Consider the following 13,940-nt stretch of genomic DNA (forward strand, 5'->3'; position numbering starts at 1 on the left):
ATATTATATGTGAAAGGGGAATTGCATCAAATAACAAAAAGATTTAGAAAAAAAAAAACGATCCATAGCACCTTTTTTTTTTACATATTGCAAATATGACAAATATTACAAGTAATTAATGATATTAGATGGTTATCAGACAACTATAAAGGTTATCGGTTTTTAAATTTGCTACTTTTGCAATTTAGAAAATGTGGTGACATAGACTCTATTATCATAAATGTTTTTGTTATTTTTGCAAATGTCTCTATATGAAATAATAATTTAGGTCAAAGTAAAGATTTGTTAAAATGCCTTGAATTTGTTAGTTTACACTTTAAACAACGCAAGTATGTATCTCATCGACAAAAACCTTAGGAGGTTTTAGGAGTGATCCTCTTAAGTTTACCTTATGGTGGGGTATAGAGAGTGACCTTCGAAACTTTAAATTGTATTCATATTTATGTTAGTTATTTTATTTATTTGTCTTGCCTTACGCACTTGATATTTACTTGGTGAAATTATAAGTTTAGTCCAGTTTTGAATTCCACTATTGTATCTAATCGATTCTTGAATATGTCTACTAAAAAAATAAACAAATATTACATACAAAATTAATATTATTGAAGGCCTTTGGTACACTTATAAGGAGAGACTACTTAGTGTTATTTTCTATTTGTTCTTTATTATAAATTATTTAGGTGTGGTAACTGTATTTTGTATTTTGTATTTTGATTTTGTTTTCTTTTATATTAAGTAATATAATACTATTTTCCCCTCTAGATTTCTTTGTTTATTATTTATCTTCTACCGATGGTTTAAAAAACGAAAGCAAAAATTAAAAATTAAAGAAATAAACATAAGAAATGGTAAGGAAATTCACTTAAAAAGGAAATGATTATGTTGTAGTTTTTTTTTTATCGTTCCATTGATTATTCAAAGTTGGTTTGCTTTGCTTTCTTAATTATTGGAATTTGAAAAAGTTTGTTTTTATAAAGAAAGCCGCCGCCACTTTGCTTTCTTCTAAGTGTTCATAAGACCATTGACTTTTGTTTTATCCCTTCGTATACAATAATATTCTCTTCTTCTCAGCCTTCATTTTTCATCCATGGCGGATTCAATTCTTTTCAATGTTGCTGCTAGTGTTATTACTAAATTGGGATCTTCTGCACTTCGAGAACTTGGATCTCTGTGGGGTGTCAACGATGAGCTCGATAAACTCCAAAACACTCTTTCGGCCATTAAAGCCGTGCTTCTTGATGCAGAGGAGCAACAATCCAAGAGCCACACAGTCAAGGATTGGATTTCAAAGATTAAAGATGTTTTCTATGACATTGATGACTTGATTGACGAGTTCTCTTATGAAACTTTGAGAAGACAAGTTCTTACCAAAGATAGAACAACCACCAAACAAGTACGTATCTTCTTCTCCAAATCTAATCAGATTGCTTTTGGTTTCGAAATGGGTCAAACAATTAAAAAAGTTAGGGAGAAGCTAGATGCTATTGCGGCTGATAAAGCTCAACTCCACCTTTCTGTGAGTGTGAGGGAGGTACGAGATAATGAGCCAAGGAAGGTACGAGAGACTTCCTCATTCATACTCGAGGGGGAAGTCATTGGTAGGGATGAGGATAGGAAATCTATTATGGATTTTCTGCTGAATACCAACAACATCATAAAGGATAATGTTGAAGTTGTTTCCATTGTTGGAATGGGAGGATTAGGAAAGACAGCACTTGCTCAAGCTGTCTATAATGATCGAAAAATAAACAATCATTTTAAGTTGAAAATGTGGGTGTGTATTTCTGAAGAATTTGATATCAAAGTAATTGTTGAAAAACTTTTAGAGTCTATTACGAAAACAAAACAAGAGTCCCTTCAGTTGGATATATTACAAAGTATGCTTCAAGAGAAAATTGATGGGAAAAAATACTTGTTGGTCATGGATGATGTGTGGAATGGAGACCACGAGAAATGGATTGGTCTGAAAAGATTTCTAATGGGTGGTGCTAGAGGAAGTAAGATTTTGGTGACAACCCGTAATCTACAAGTTGCACAGGCTTCTGACACTGTTTGGTTCCATCACTTAAAAGAACTTGACAAGGACAACTCTTGGGCGTTGTTTAGGAAAATGGCATTCTTAAACAAAGAAGAAGAGCTTGAGAATTCAAATTTGGTTAGAATGGGTAAAGAGATTGTAGGAAAGTTGAAAGGTTATCCCCTTGCAATAAGAGTAGTTGGACGTTTGTTATATTTCAAAAACACAGAAATGGATTGGTCGTCATTCAAGGACAACGAACTTGACTCAATTTTGCAACAAGATGATCAAATTCAACCAATATTGAAGATAAGTTTTAACCACCTTCCACCTAATTTGAAGCAATGTTTTACGTATTGTGCTTTGTTTCCCAAAGATTATGAGTTTAAAAAGGAAGGATTGGTAAAACAATGGATGGCACAAGGTTTCATTCAACCACATAATAAAAAGGCAATTGAAGATGTGGGTGAGGATTATTTTAAAGAGTTAGTGGGGAGGTCATTCTTTCAAGACGTAAGAAAAAACAAATGGGGAGACTTCAAGTACTGTAAGATGCATGATTTGTTACATGATCTTGCGTGTTCGATGGGAGAAAATGAATGTGCGGTTGTAAGTGATGATGTTGGGTCCATTGACAAAAGGACTCGACATGCCTCTTTTCTCTTAAGCAAGAGGACAACAAGGGAAGTTGTAACAAAATCATTCACTGAGGTAACGAGTTTGAGAACATTGGATATTGATAGTAGTGCTTCTTTCCGTTCTTTCAAGAAAACTTATCACATGAACCTTTCCCGATTACGAACATTGAATTTGGATAGATGTTGTTGTCATCCTCCTAAGTTTATTGATAAGTTGAAACATTTGAGATATCTTAATCTTTCTGGTTTGAATGTAAGTTTCCTTCCCAATTCTATTACCAGATTGTATAATTTGGAAACACTTATCCTTCGCCACTGCTTTTGGCTAAGAAAATTACCAAAAGATATTAACAATTTGATCAATCTCAGGCATCTTGATATTTATGATTGTTGCAGTTTGACTCACATGCCAAAAGGCTTAGGTGGGATGACCAACCTTCAGACAATGAGTATGTTCGCATTAGGAAAGAATAAAGGTGGTGACTTAAGTGAATTGAATGGACTAAAAAGCTTGAGAGGATTATTGAGTATTAAAGGTTTACAATTTTGCACAACTACTGATTTGAAAAATGTAAGCTACTTGAAAGAAATGTATGGAATCCAAAAGTTGGAATTACACTGGAACATAAAAATGGATCATGAAGATATCTTAGATGATGGTGATGAAGATGATGAGGGAGTTTTGGAGTGCTTAAAACCACATTCAAATGTTCGCAAAATGATTATAAAAGGATACAGAGGAATGAAGTTATGTGATTGGTTTTGTTCTAATTTCCTGGGTGGTTTGGTTAGCATAGAGCTTTCACATTGTGGAAATTTGGAGCATCTCCCACAGTTTGATCAATTCCCATATCTCAAGCATCTTCTTCTTGGATACTTGCCCAATATTGAATACATCGATAGCAGCAATTCTGTTTCTTCAACAACATTTTTTCCATCCCTTGAGAAACTAAGGATTGAGAGCATGCCCAAGTTGAAAGGGTGGTGGAAGGGGGAAATTTCATGTCCAACAACATTACATCAACTCTCAGAATTATGTATTTTTTATTGTCCTCTGTTGGCTTCTATTCCACAACATCCATCTTTGGAATTATTGAGAATACGTGGTGTCAGTGTGCAACTTTTTGAAATGGTAATACGAATGGCTACTAACCTTTCTGAACATTCTTCTTCTTCTTCAACATTGTCTAAATTATCTTTCCTTGAGATTGGAACTATTGATCTTGAGTTATTGCCAGTGGAGTTATTCTGCAATATGACACATCTTGAGTCTCTTATCATAGAACGATGCAAAAGTTTACAAATTTCTTCTCCCCATCTTGTCGATGAGGATAATGGTGATGTAGTATGGAAAAAACTCCTTAATCTCCGGACACTTCGGCTTGAGAGCATTACCAAATTGGAGTATTTGCCCAAGAGTTTGAAATATATCGCAAGTCTTGAAACTTTGAAGCTATCAAATTGTGAAAATTTAGTGAGTATCGAGGGGATTGGGAAACTCACTTCACTATCACATTTGGAAATTGATAGATGTCCTAATTTACCTTTATTGTCGGAAGATGTCGGCGACCTCATTTCCCTATCACAGTTGCTTATTTGGAGTTGTCCCAAATTAACTTCCTTGCCAGAAGGAATCACTCGCCTCACTTCACTCTCAAGTTTGTGTCTTGAAGATTGTCCCAATTTAGTCTCCTTGCCCCAAGAATTTCTCCACCACCACAGCTCCTTACCAGGAGGACGGTTCTTGAGAATTTTGAACTGTCCCAAATTGCGGATTCAAGACGAGAAACAAAAGGAAGAAGAAAAAGAAGACAAGGAGGATTGGACTGACTTCACACATGCCTTGACGGGATGTAGGTAATGCACATTTTATTTCTCGTCATAATTACTTTCTTTCTAGTAAAATGGAAACTATTTACAAGTTACATTAAAATTTTCTAAATTCTTTACAACCTAGATAAACATTAAAGATAGAAGTAGTCTATTAACATTTGATAGAAGCCTATCAATGTTGTTTTTTTTGCTATTTTTGTAAATAGATTTACATTTTTACACGCGAAAATTTCTCATTCTTTATTTAAAACAATCATTTCCATGATATGTGAATTATTGACGTTACAGGCACACATTACGTTACTGGTTTTAAGAGCTTCAAAAAGCCGAACGTCATATGATCTCTACTCCAAGGAATAAAGGTATGCACACATATACCTCTTCGTGTTCTCTTCTAATTCACACAACGTAACAATAATTTCCACTTTTTTCTATTGTTGGAATATTACAAGCACTTTTAAACGGTGTTCGTAGTGACTTTTATATACATTTTGGTTTTATGGAGATAATAATTGAAAAGAAGAAGAGAGAATTAAGGCTGTGTGGAAGCGCTTTCTCTAGTGTTTTTGCAGCAAAGTACTTCCTTTTCCTTTTCTTTTATTTTATTTTTTTTGTTTTTTACAAATTGGATGTGGGAGATCTAAACTACAGATGGTAGTTGAGTTAGCATACACAGTCTTTTTGCCAATCTGTTACTTAAGAGTGCAAAGGTTTGCTTTTCTTAATTAGCTTATAGTTATGGTTTTCAACTCTGTAGGTTTGTTTTCACCATGAAATAGTCAGTAATGGTTTCAATATATATATGATTGCATCAACAGAAGTCAAATCCCAAGAACAGACAATGATCACAAAATGGTGGGTAATTATATAATTGCATTTCTTCTGCTCTCGATATTTTTCCTTAGACTAACAACCTACCAATTTAATTTGGTTTCTTTTTTTCAAAGGTCACCCTCTGAGTTGAGAGTCAGGAGAAATGGCTTGTAATACTAACAATACTATTCTTTTAAAATGAGGCCTTTGTGTGGTCAATATCATACAAAAAGAAAGAGAAAAATATCTGTTCTAAATTTGGGTTTACTTCATGTCCTTCTCTTTCCCTGAGTTTCTTTTGGACGTTTTCCCTTCACAATAATTCCAACTTCATCACATCTCTCTTGAGCCTTTCTCCAAATTATATACTCCAATGTATCATTATAACTTTTTTCTAAATATACTAAAATATCAAAGGATATAACCTTTTTATTATTATTGATAGTGAATAATTTTTTATTATACTCACCTGGTTTTTTGTTATTGACTTGGGAATGTTTTTCCTACACTAAAATTAAATTTCATCTATGATGGTTGATCCTTTCCTTTTGATAATTAAAAAATACAAAGATTTATAATTGGTTATTTAAGATGGTACCAAACCAAGTGATTTAAAAGATTGAGATACAAATATAATAATTAGATTCAAAATATTAGTATATATATAGCAATATTTTAACAAAATTACGAGTATAACAAAATTTGTCAAAAATTATCACTAATAGATCATAAGATTTTTACCGCTAACTAAAACATTAACAAACTTTCCTTTTGATTGATACAAAATTTCTTTTATGTCCAAATTAAACACATACAAAACAAAAAACCAGCAGCCCCAACACCAAAGACACATAGCTAGCGGCAACAAACTCCCCCTTTAACCTATTTTGTAAACAATACCTTGTGTTTCTTTTTATTGATATGTAGTTTTTAACTTTTTTTTTTAATAAATAAACTTGATATCATTTAAAATCGACTTAATATCACTAAATGAAATTGCTCTAACGTGACATTTCACACTTTTCATATGCAAGTCTGTCATATTTGAAAATGTTTAAAATGTACTATAGAAAAAATCCACCAGTCAATTCTCTGACTAAGTCTTATTATACTTTTTGCAATTATCAGTCTTCAATGTTTTATTTAATGGTGTTTTCAACGCTTTTCTTTCTCTCTCACGTTTTATTAACCATTTGAGTGAAGAGAGACTACATCATACTGCGAGTTTCCCTATGACTTTTGGAATTAGTATGGCTGACTGGTTCACCAAGTTAGAGCAAATGCTGCACAATCTTCCGTCATCCAATATTCGAAAGGTTGCAATTGTGACACTAAACAACCCAAGTGAGATATCCAAATGTATGTGTGAATCCGAGCAAAGTCCTACATTGGTCAGATAAGAGGATGATCTTGGGTATATAAGTAAGGACAACAATCTCTATTGATATGAGACCTTTTGGGATGATACAAAAAGCAAAGCTACGAGAGTATATACCCAAAGTAGACAATATCGTCATACCATTATGGAGATATTCGGGGGTGTGTCGAAAAAAGATGTAGTAAAGCCTCAAAAGTAAGTCACCAGATTCGTGGTTAGACTCTATCAAATGGGCCGCGTGAATATCCAATTAAAGGTTTGAGAAAACTTAGATGCTCTCTTTTATCTAGTACTTGAGTACATAATTTATTGACATTATTGTCCAAGAGAAATTTGGAGTTTATCTTTTTATTTTCAAATTCATTTTTTCTGTATCAATTATCTATTTGTGATTGTATTTACAACGAAGATGAAGAAAGACTCAATTGGATATAGTGAAAATAATTGCCTCTTAACTTTATATTGAATCATGTCGTTCCTTTTTCTCCTTTTATTCTTGTTTTTTCAGTCAGGTTGGGGTCATGTGTGAATATCCACTACTTTTTTCTTTTTCTAAAGTTAATTTATTTGCCTTTGAAAAGAAAAAGCATATCACAAAGTGGTAGTACAACATTATATTATTATTTGAGTGCATAGACCAAGACTTCATTTGCTTTTTGTTTTCTTTCGTAGTGCAAAGTAGACTATTGGAAAAAAGTAATAACACTCTACCACACTCCTTAAATGTAAATGAGGCCTTTAATTTGTGTGGTCTTCGGCTTTATCTTCCAATTACCCAAACAAACTCACATATCACACACCTCTTCATTATAACAATCCCTCATCCCTTACCATACTCTTCACCTCCCCTTCGTCTTCCAAATCCTTTCACTATGGCTGAAGCTATTCTCTACAACCTTACTGCAGACATCATATTCAAATTGGGCTCTTCCGCACTCCAGGAGCTTGGTTCGCTATGGCGTGTCAATTCTGAACTTCACAAACTCAAACACTCTCTTTCTGCCATTCAAGCCGTGCTTCTCGACGCCGAGGAGCAACAATCCAAGAACAATCAAGTCAAAGATTGGGTTTTAAAGCTTCAAGATGTTTTGTACGAGATTGATGACTTGATCGACGAGTCATCTTACGAAACCTTGAGAAGGCAAGTTCTGGCCAAACACCGAAGGACGAGAAAACAAGTACGTATCCTCTTCTCCAAATTTAAATCTAATTGGAAAATAGGCCACAAAATCAAGGAAATTAGGGAGAGGCTACAAGCTATTAATGAAGATAAAAATCAATTTGGCTTTTGTAAGCATGTGATAGAGAGAAGAGATGATTATGAAGGGTTGAGAAAGAGACGGGAGACTCACTCTTTTATACTTGAAGACGAAGTGATTGGTAGGAATGATGACAAGGAAGCAGTCATAGATCTTCTACTAAATTCCAACACCAAAGAGGATATTGCAATAGTTTCCATTGTTGGAATGGGAGGATTGGGAAAGACTGCCCTTGCTCAGTCTATTTATACCCATTACGGTATGACTAATGATGGTCAGTTTCAGATGAAGTTATGGGTGTGTGTTTCTGAAGAATTTGATTTAAAAATTATTATCCAAAAGATAATAGAGTCTGCAACCGGGAAGAAGACAGAATCATTCCTTCAATTAGATTCATTACAATGTGAGCTTAGAAAGCAAATTGATGGAAAGAAATATTTGCTCGTCATGGATGATGTGTGGAATGAGAAAAAAGAGGAATGGTTACATCTGAAAAGATTGTTGATGGGTGGTGCAAAGGGTAGTAGGATTTTGATCACAACACGCAGTGAACAAGTTGCTAAAACTTTTGACTCTACTTTCGTCCATCGATTACAAATTTTGGATGCGTCCAATTCTTGGTTATTGTTTCAAAAGATGACAGGTTTGGAAGAACGTTTCGATAATCAAGAGGTTAAGCTTGATCAAAAGAATTTAAATTTGATCAAAATTGGCATGGAGATTGTGTCAATGTTAAATGGTGTTCCGCTTGTAATAAGAAACATTGGAGGACTTTTAAAAGATAACAAATCAGAAAGATTTTGGTTGTCTTTCAAGGATAAGGAACTTCATCAAGTTTTGAGGCAAGAACAAGATGCTCTAAAAGAAATGCAATTGATTCTTGAGCTTAGCTATAAATATCTCCCATCGTCTAACTTGAAGCAATGTTTCCGATATTGTGCTTTGTTCCCGAAAGATTTATAAAATTCAAAAGAATGAACTTATATTACTATGGAGAGCACAAGGTTTCATTCAACCAAATGGCAACAACAATGACGATGGTGATGATTATTTCATGCAGTTATTATTGAGGTCATTTTTTCAAGAGGTTGAAAAAAATGCTTTGGGAGAGATAATAACATGTAAGATGCATGATTTGATGCATGATCTTGCTTGTTCGATAGCAAATAATGAATGTGTACATGGACTAAAAGGGAATGACATCGACAAAAGAACTCGTCACTTTTTTTTGGAAGGAGGTAGTCATGAAAATCAACTTATGGGACATTTATCTAAGGCAAAATATTTGAGGACATTTTTTCGTCAGGATCATTATGGAGTTTATTCACAATGGAAGAACTTCAAAGAAGTAATCTTTTGTAATATTTTTCAATTGCGAGCATGGCACTCACAGTTGATTGGTGGAATCGAGGATGTAGAGTCTTTGGAGTTTTTTGGCAAGTTGAAACATTTGAGATATTTGAGAATTAAGAATTGTACAGTAATTGGTACAGATCTTCCAGATTGCATTATGAAGTTGTACAATTTAGAAACATTTATCTTTCAAAGTGGAGGATTAAAAAGTCTGCCCAATAATTTAGGAAACTTAATCAACCTTAAGCATTTGGATCTCTCTGATAATTTAAATTTAGGATTCCTTCCCAATTCTATTACTGAGTTGTGTAAGTTGGAAGCACTTATACTTCAGAATTGTCATAATTTAAAAGGATTGCCAAAAGAAATAAAAAATTGCAACAATCTTAGGCGACTTGATCTTTGTAACAATTGGAGTATAGAATTCATTCCTGATTCTATTACTCAGTTAATTAATTTGGAAACACTTATCCTCTCTTGGTGCCGAAAATTAAAAGAATTGCCAGAAGACACTAAAAACTTGGTCAAACTTAAGCATCTTGATTTGCAGGGATGTAATGATCTCACTCATATGCCAAAAGGATTAGGTGAGCTGACTAATCTTCAAACAATGAATACATTTGTGTTAGGAAAGAATAAGGGTAGTGAGTTAAAGGAGTTGGATGGACTAACCAAATTAAGAGGAGAATTAAGCATTAGACATTTGGCATTTTGTTCCAGTATTGTTGATCAACAAATGAAGGGTAAGTTCTTGCAACAAAAGTCTGATCTTCAAGTGTTGGACTTAAATTGGGAGAAACATTTAATCGTCGATGATGAGTTGGAGGATGTGATCTATGAAAGTGTTTTAGATTGCTTACAACCACATTCAAATCTTCGAAAGATATATATTAATGGATATGGTGGAGTGAAGTTATGTAATTGGGTATCCTCTAAGTTCCTTGGTTGTCTTGTAACTGTACGTCTTTATCATTGTGAAAGATTACGACATCTCCCCAGATTCGATCAATTTCCTAATCTCAAGCGTCTTAGCCTTGAAGTCTTACCCAACATCGAGTACATTATTGTGAACAATAATGATTCTGTTTCTTCATCAACAAATTTTCCATCCATGAAGGAATTAGAGATTTCGAACATGCCTAAGTTGGTGAGCTGGTGCAAGGGTACAACCTTAGCCAAATCTCCTATAATAATATTTCCTTGCCTTTCTAGTTTGACGATTAATGGTCGTTGCCCACTACATATGTTGAAGTTTTGGCATGCACCTAATTTGAAATCATTGAAAATTAGTGATTCAGAGGATGAGTTGAATGTAGTACCATTGAAAAATTATGAAAACCTCACCTCTCTATGTCTTTTCAATTTGAGTGAATTGGAGTACTTGCCCGAGTGTTGGCAACATTGTATGACATCTCTGCGATTTCTTTGTTTAGGCCGTTGTAAAAATTTAAAGAGCCTACCAGAATGGATTGACAACTTCACCTCACTCGATAGATTGGATATTTTCAGTTGTGAAAACCTAACTTTGCTACCGGAAGGGATTCAACACATACGTAATTTACAACGCTTAAGAATTGAATGTTGTCCCGTATTGGAAGAAAGGTGTAAGGAAAACATTGGAGAAGATTGGCATAAGATCGCCCATATCCCAAAATTAGACATTTCACCAAGATTCCATTAATTACTTCATGATTCAGGTATGCATAATCAAATTTCTCTCATTATTTTTTAATGTATACATTACTCTTTGAAAAAGCAATATATAGTTTCATTTTAATTTCTTTTACTTCAAACTACATAACTATTACAGCATCATCTCACACAAAGGTATTAATAATCGTTTAGGTTTTGGAAACCAACACTTTCAACTTTAAAACATTTACTATTTATTATAAAACAATCATATATACACAATTATATCACTATAGCATTCATTTGGGCTTGGTGGACACAAAGGCACCAACTCTCTCAACTTTAAAAAACTTATTATTTATTATAAAACTTCATATATATAATATATACAATTTTATCACTATAGCATTAGCATATTCATACATGATATTTCTTTTTGACTAAAAAGGAAGTTATTGTTTAAAACAAAATTGTAATATATTGAAGAAAAAAAAAGAAACAGTATTTGCAATTTAGGGATATACTATATAATAATTTAGGGCTTTAGAGGTTGATTGTGCACATTATTACTTGTAGTTCAATGTTTACAACCAATGAAATTGAAGGAAGTTTATTGAGTTTGTTTTTTTTTTTTAATCTTACAATATATTAATTTGGACACTTTGCTTCTAAATAGAAATGAGAAGACCATTTTTGGTGTATGCATCTGTGGAGGACACAAAGAAACAGAGATTTACCCAAAACAACATTGCGTGAAGGATAATGTCATACAATTGGGTGGCCTTTTTAACTTAGTTTTTCTTTTCTTTTTTCCTTTCTTTCTTTCTTTTATGTAATATTATTACATATTATCAAGTTGTCTAAATGTTTATCTTGACATGGATCGGATTTGTTTGTGTACCTATTATTATTGTTGATAGTGGATAATTTGACTATGGTCACATGGTTTTTTCACTCCTTAATTTTAGGAGGTTGTTTTTCCACGTTAAAATTACTTGTGTTATGTGTTTGTTTATTTTGCTTAGAAAGAAAAACTATTGGATTGATTCTATTTTACCTGTAAAATCGAGTGCTTAATTCTATATGTGGATCCTTAATTATCTTTAACATTAGAAGGCAAACAATCATATATATATATAACATACATTTAATTATTGAGCCAAGTGGTTGGTAATCTTAAAATGTTAGCCAATTAAACAGTATCTTACCTACGAAGACTTCTTCTGCCCGACTAAAATAAGCTAAGAGTGTTGCTAATATCTTGATGGACATGGAGTCAATTTGGTTACAAGCCTGACAGCTGCAACATATGTAATTATCTTATATCCTCTCTTTGTTCCATTGGTGAATTAGCTGAGGCCTTTCAAGTTTTGAAAGATATGGGTGGGGCAGGGTGTGTTCCTGTTTTGGCGAGTTATGGCACCTTAATTCATGCAGCAACAGCTGTTAGACGGACGGACAAGGCAGTGAAATTGCTAAAAGAAATGGTTGTAAAAGTTAAATTGACGGAACGATTATTCACGTTGTGGCTGCGTTACGAGCAAACCGAGAGGTAAGAATAGCAGTGGAGATCATTGAGCTGTTGGAGAGGACAGTCATGATGTTGGTTTGAGAGCTACGAGCTTCTTGTTGAAGGTTGTCTAGAGTGTCGTGAGTATATTTTAGCGAGAAAGGTGACCATGGGGATAATAGACAAAGGGTTTATACCATATATCAAGGTCAGGCAAAAGGTTGTCGAGGGACTTGCTGACATTGGAAAGTGGAATTTGCTTGTGCCGTAAGACGCAAATTTGTAGAGATGGAGTCTTAGATACTATAAATTTTTTTTTATATCTTATTCTTAAAATATATATATATATATATATATATATATATATATATGGAATCTAAATGGCATGCAGAGAAGATCTAGATAAGAATTTTTCACCATAAGTGAATTTGCATCAGATGACAAAACAATTTAAAAAAAAAACAGCTCATAGCATCTCTTTTTTGCATATTGTGAATATAATAAGTAATTAATGATATCAGACAGCTATCAGAGTTGCTTTTAAATGTGCTACTTTTGTAATTTAGAAAATGTAGTAACATGAATCCTATTATCATAAAGGTTTTTACTATTTTTACAAATGTCCCTAAATTTTATTATATAATAGAAATATTAAGAGAAAAATACATAAATTTAAAAAAAACTGAAAATTTAAAACAAAATACTTATCCTCTTAGTTATCTCTCTATTTAGTTATAGAGATAGTTACGAATATAGCAATTATATTCAAAATAATTAAGTATATAACAACATTTTAAAAAATTGTAAATATAGCAAAATCTATCAAAATCTATCAATGATAAGAGTCTAGCATTGATAGACTATGTAGCAAATATTAGTCTATCACTAATAAACGCCATAAGAGTCTATCAACGATAGAAGTCTATCACTGATAAACTTTGCTATATTTGCAATTTTTTAAAAATATTTCTATATACTTAATAATTATTCTAAAAATTTCTGCACATTATAATTAACCTTATCACATCTCAATTACGTTATGTTATCTCTTTGTTTTATATGACAATAGGAAAACCCACTTTGAGTGGCCCAAAAAAGGCGTTGTTTACTCTTTAGCCTTTGTTTACCATGATGATTTTATTTCCCCTTCTATAGTTAGGAATTACGAAATGCTCCCCATATTACTAAAACAATATCTTTAAAAGTGATCAAAATTAGGAAAATTAGAACGTATTCGATAGAAAACTTTGATTTTATTTTTTGTTTTCAGATTCACTGTTTTCAACAGTTAAGTTTTGGCAAATTCTAAAAACAATTTTTTTTATGTTTTCATCGTATCAAGAATTTAAATTTTAGTTACATTTAAAAAAAATAGAATTATATTAAATATATATAAAAACATTTAGAAAAATAATATGTCGTATTACCCTGTTGTAGAAAGTCTCTATTAAGTAATAGAAGTTTCAAAATGAGTTTTATGACTTTATTGTAGAAGAGAAATTTCCAG

The 13,940-nt window shown here is 32.8% G+C and overlaps 2 protein-coding genes and 1 pseudogene across 13 annotated transcripts; all 3 read left to right on the plus strand.

Annotated features, from left to right (window-relative positions):
- The first annotated feature begins 995 nt into the window (after positions 1-995).
- LOC103503170 (putative disease resistance protein RGA4) lies at positions 996-11,864 on the plus strand. 12 transcript variants are annotated; one of them, XR_007822719.1, is made up of 6 exons: positions 996-4,508; positions 4,777-4,850; positions 5,246-5,343; positions 5,436-6,935; positions 7,586-7,857; positions 11,600-11,864. XR_007822719.1 is itself a non-coding variant. In XM_051088174.1 (3 exons), exons 1-2 carry the CDS (start codon positions 1,088-1,090, stop codon positions 4,799-4,801), a joined length of 3,450 nt encoding a protein of 1,149 aa, XP_050944131.1. In that variant the 5' UTR covers positions 996-1,087; the 3' UTR covers positions 4,802-4,850; positions 11,600-11,864. The 12 variants fall into 12 exon arrangements, 4 of the variants coding, with proteins under 4 accessions (XP_050944131.1, XP_050944129.1, XP_050944130.1 ...); XR_007822734.1 differs by having other exon boundaries at positions 996-4,512; positions 5,225-6,935; XR_007822733.1 differs by having other exon boundaries at positions 996-4,512; positions 5,246-6,935.
- On the plus strand, positions 7,552-9,208 carry LOC127148643 (putative disease resistance protein RGA3). The gene has a single exon (XM_051082816.1). It carries the CDS (start codon positions 7,552-7,554, stop codon positions 8,899-8,901), a length of 1,350 nt encoding a protein of 449 aa, XP_050938773.1. The 3' UTR covers positions 8,902-9,208.
- Positions 9,065-12,733, plus strand: LOC127143815 (LRR receptor-like serine/threonine-protein kinase RGI1; annotated as a pseudogene).
- Positions 12,734-13,940: the final 1,207 nt, after the last annotated feature.

Source organism: Cucumis melo, chromosome 1 (assembly GCF_025177605.1).
Source record: "Cucumis melo cultivar AY chromosome 1, USDA_Cmelo_AY_1.0, whole genome shotgun sequence".
Classification (NCBI taxonomy): domain Eukaryota; kingdom Viridiplantae; phylum Streptophyta; class Magnoliopsida; order Cucurbitales; family Cucurbitaceae; genus Cucumis; species Cucumis melo.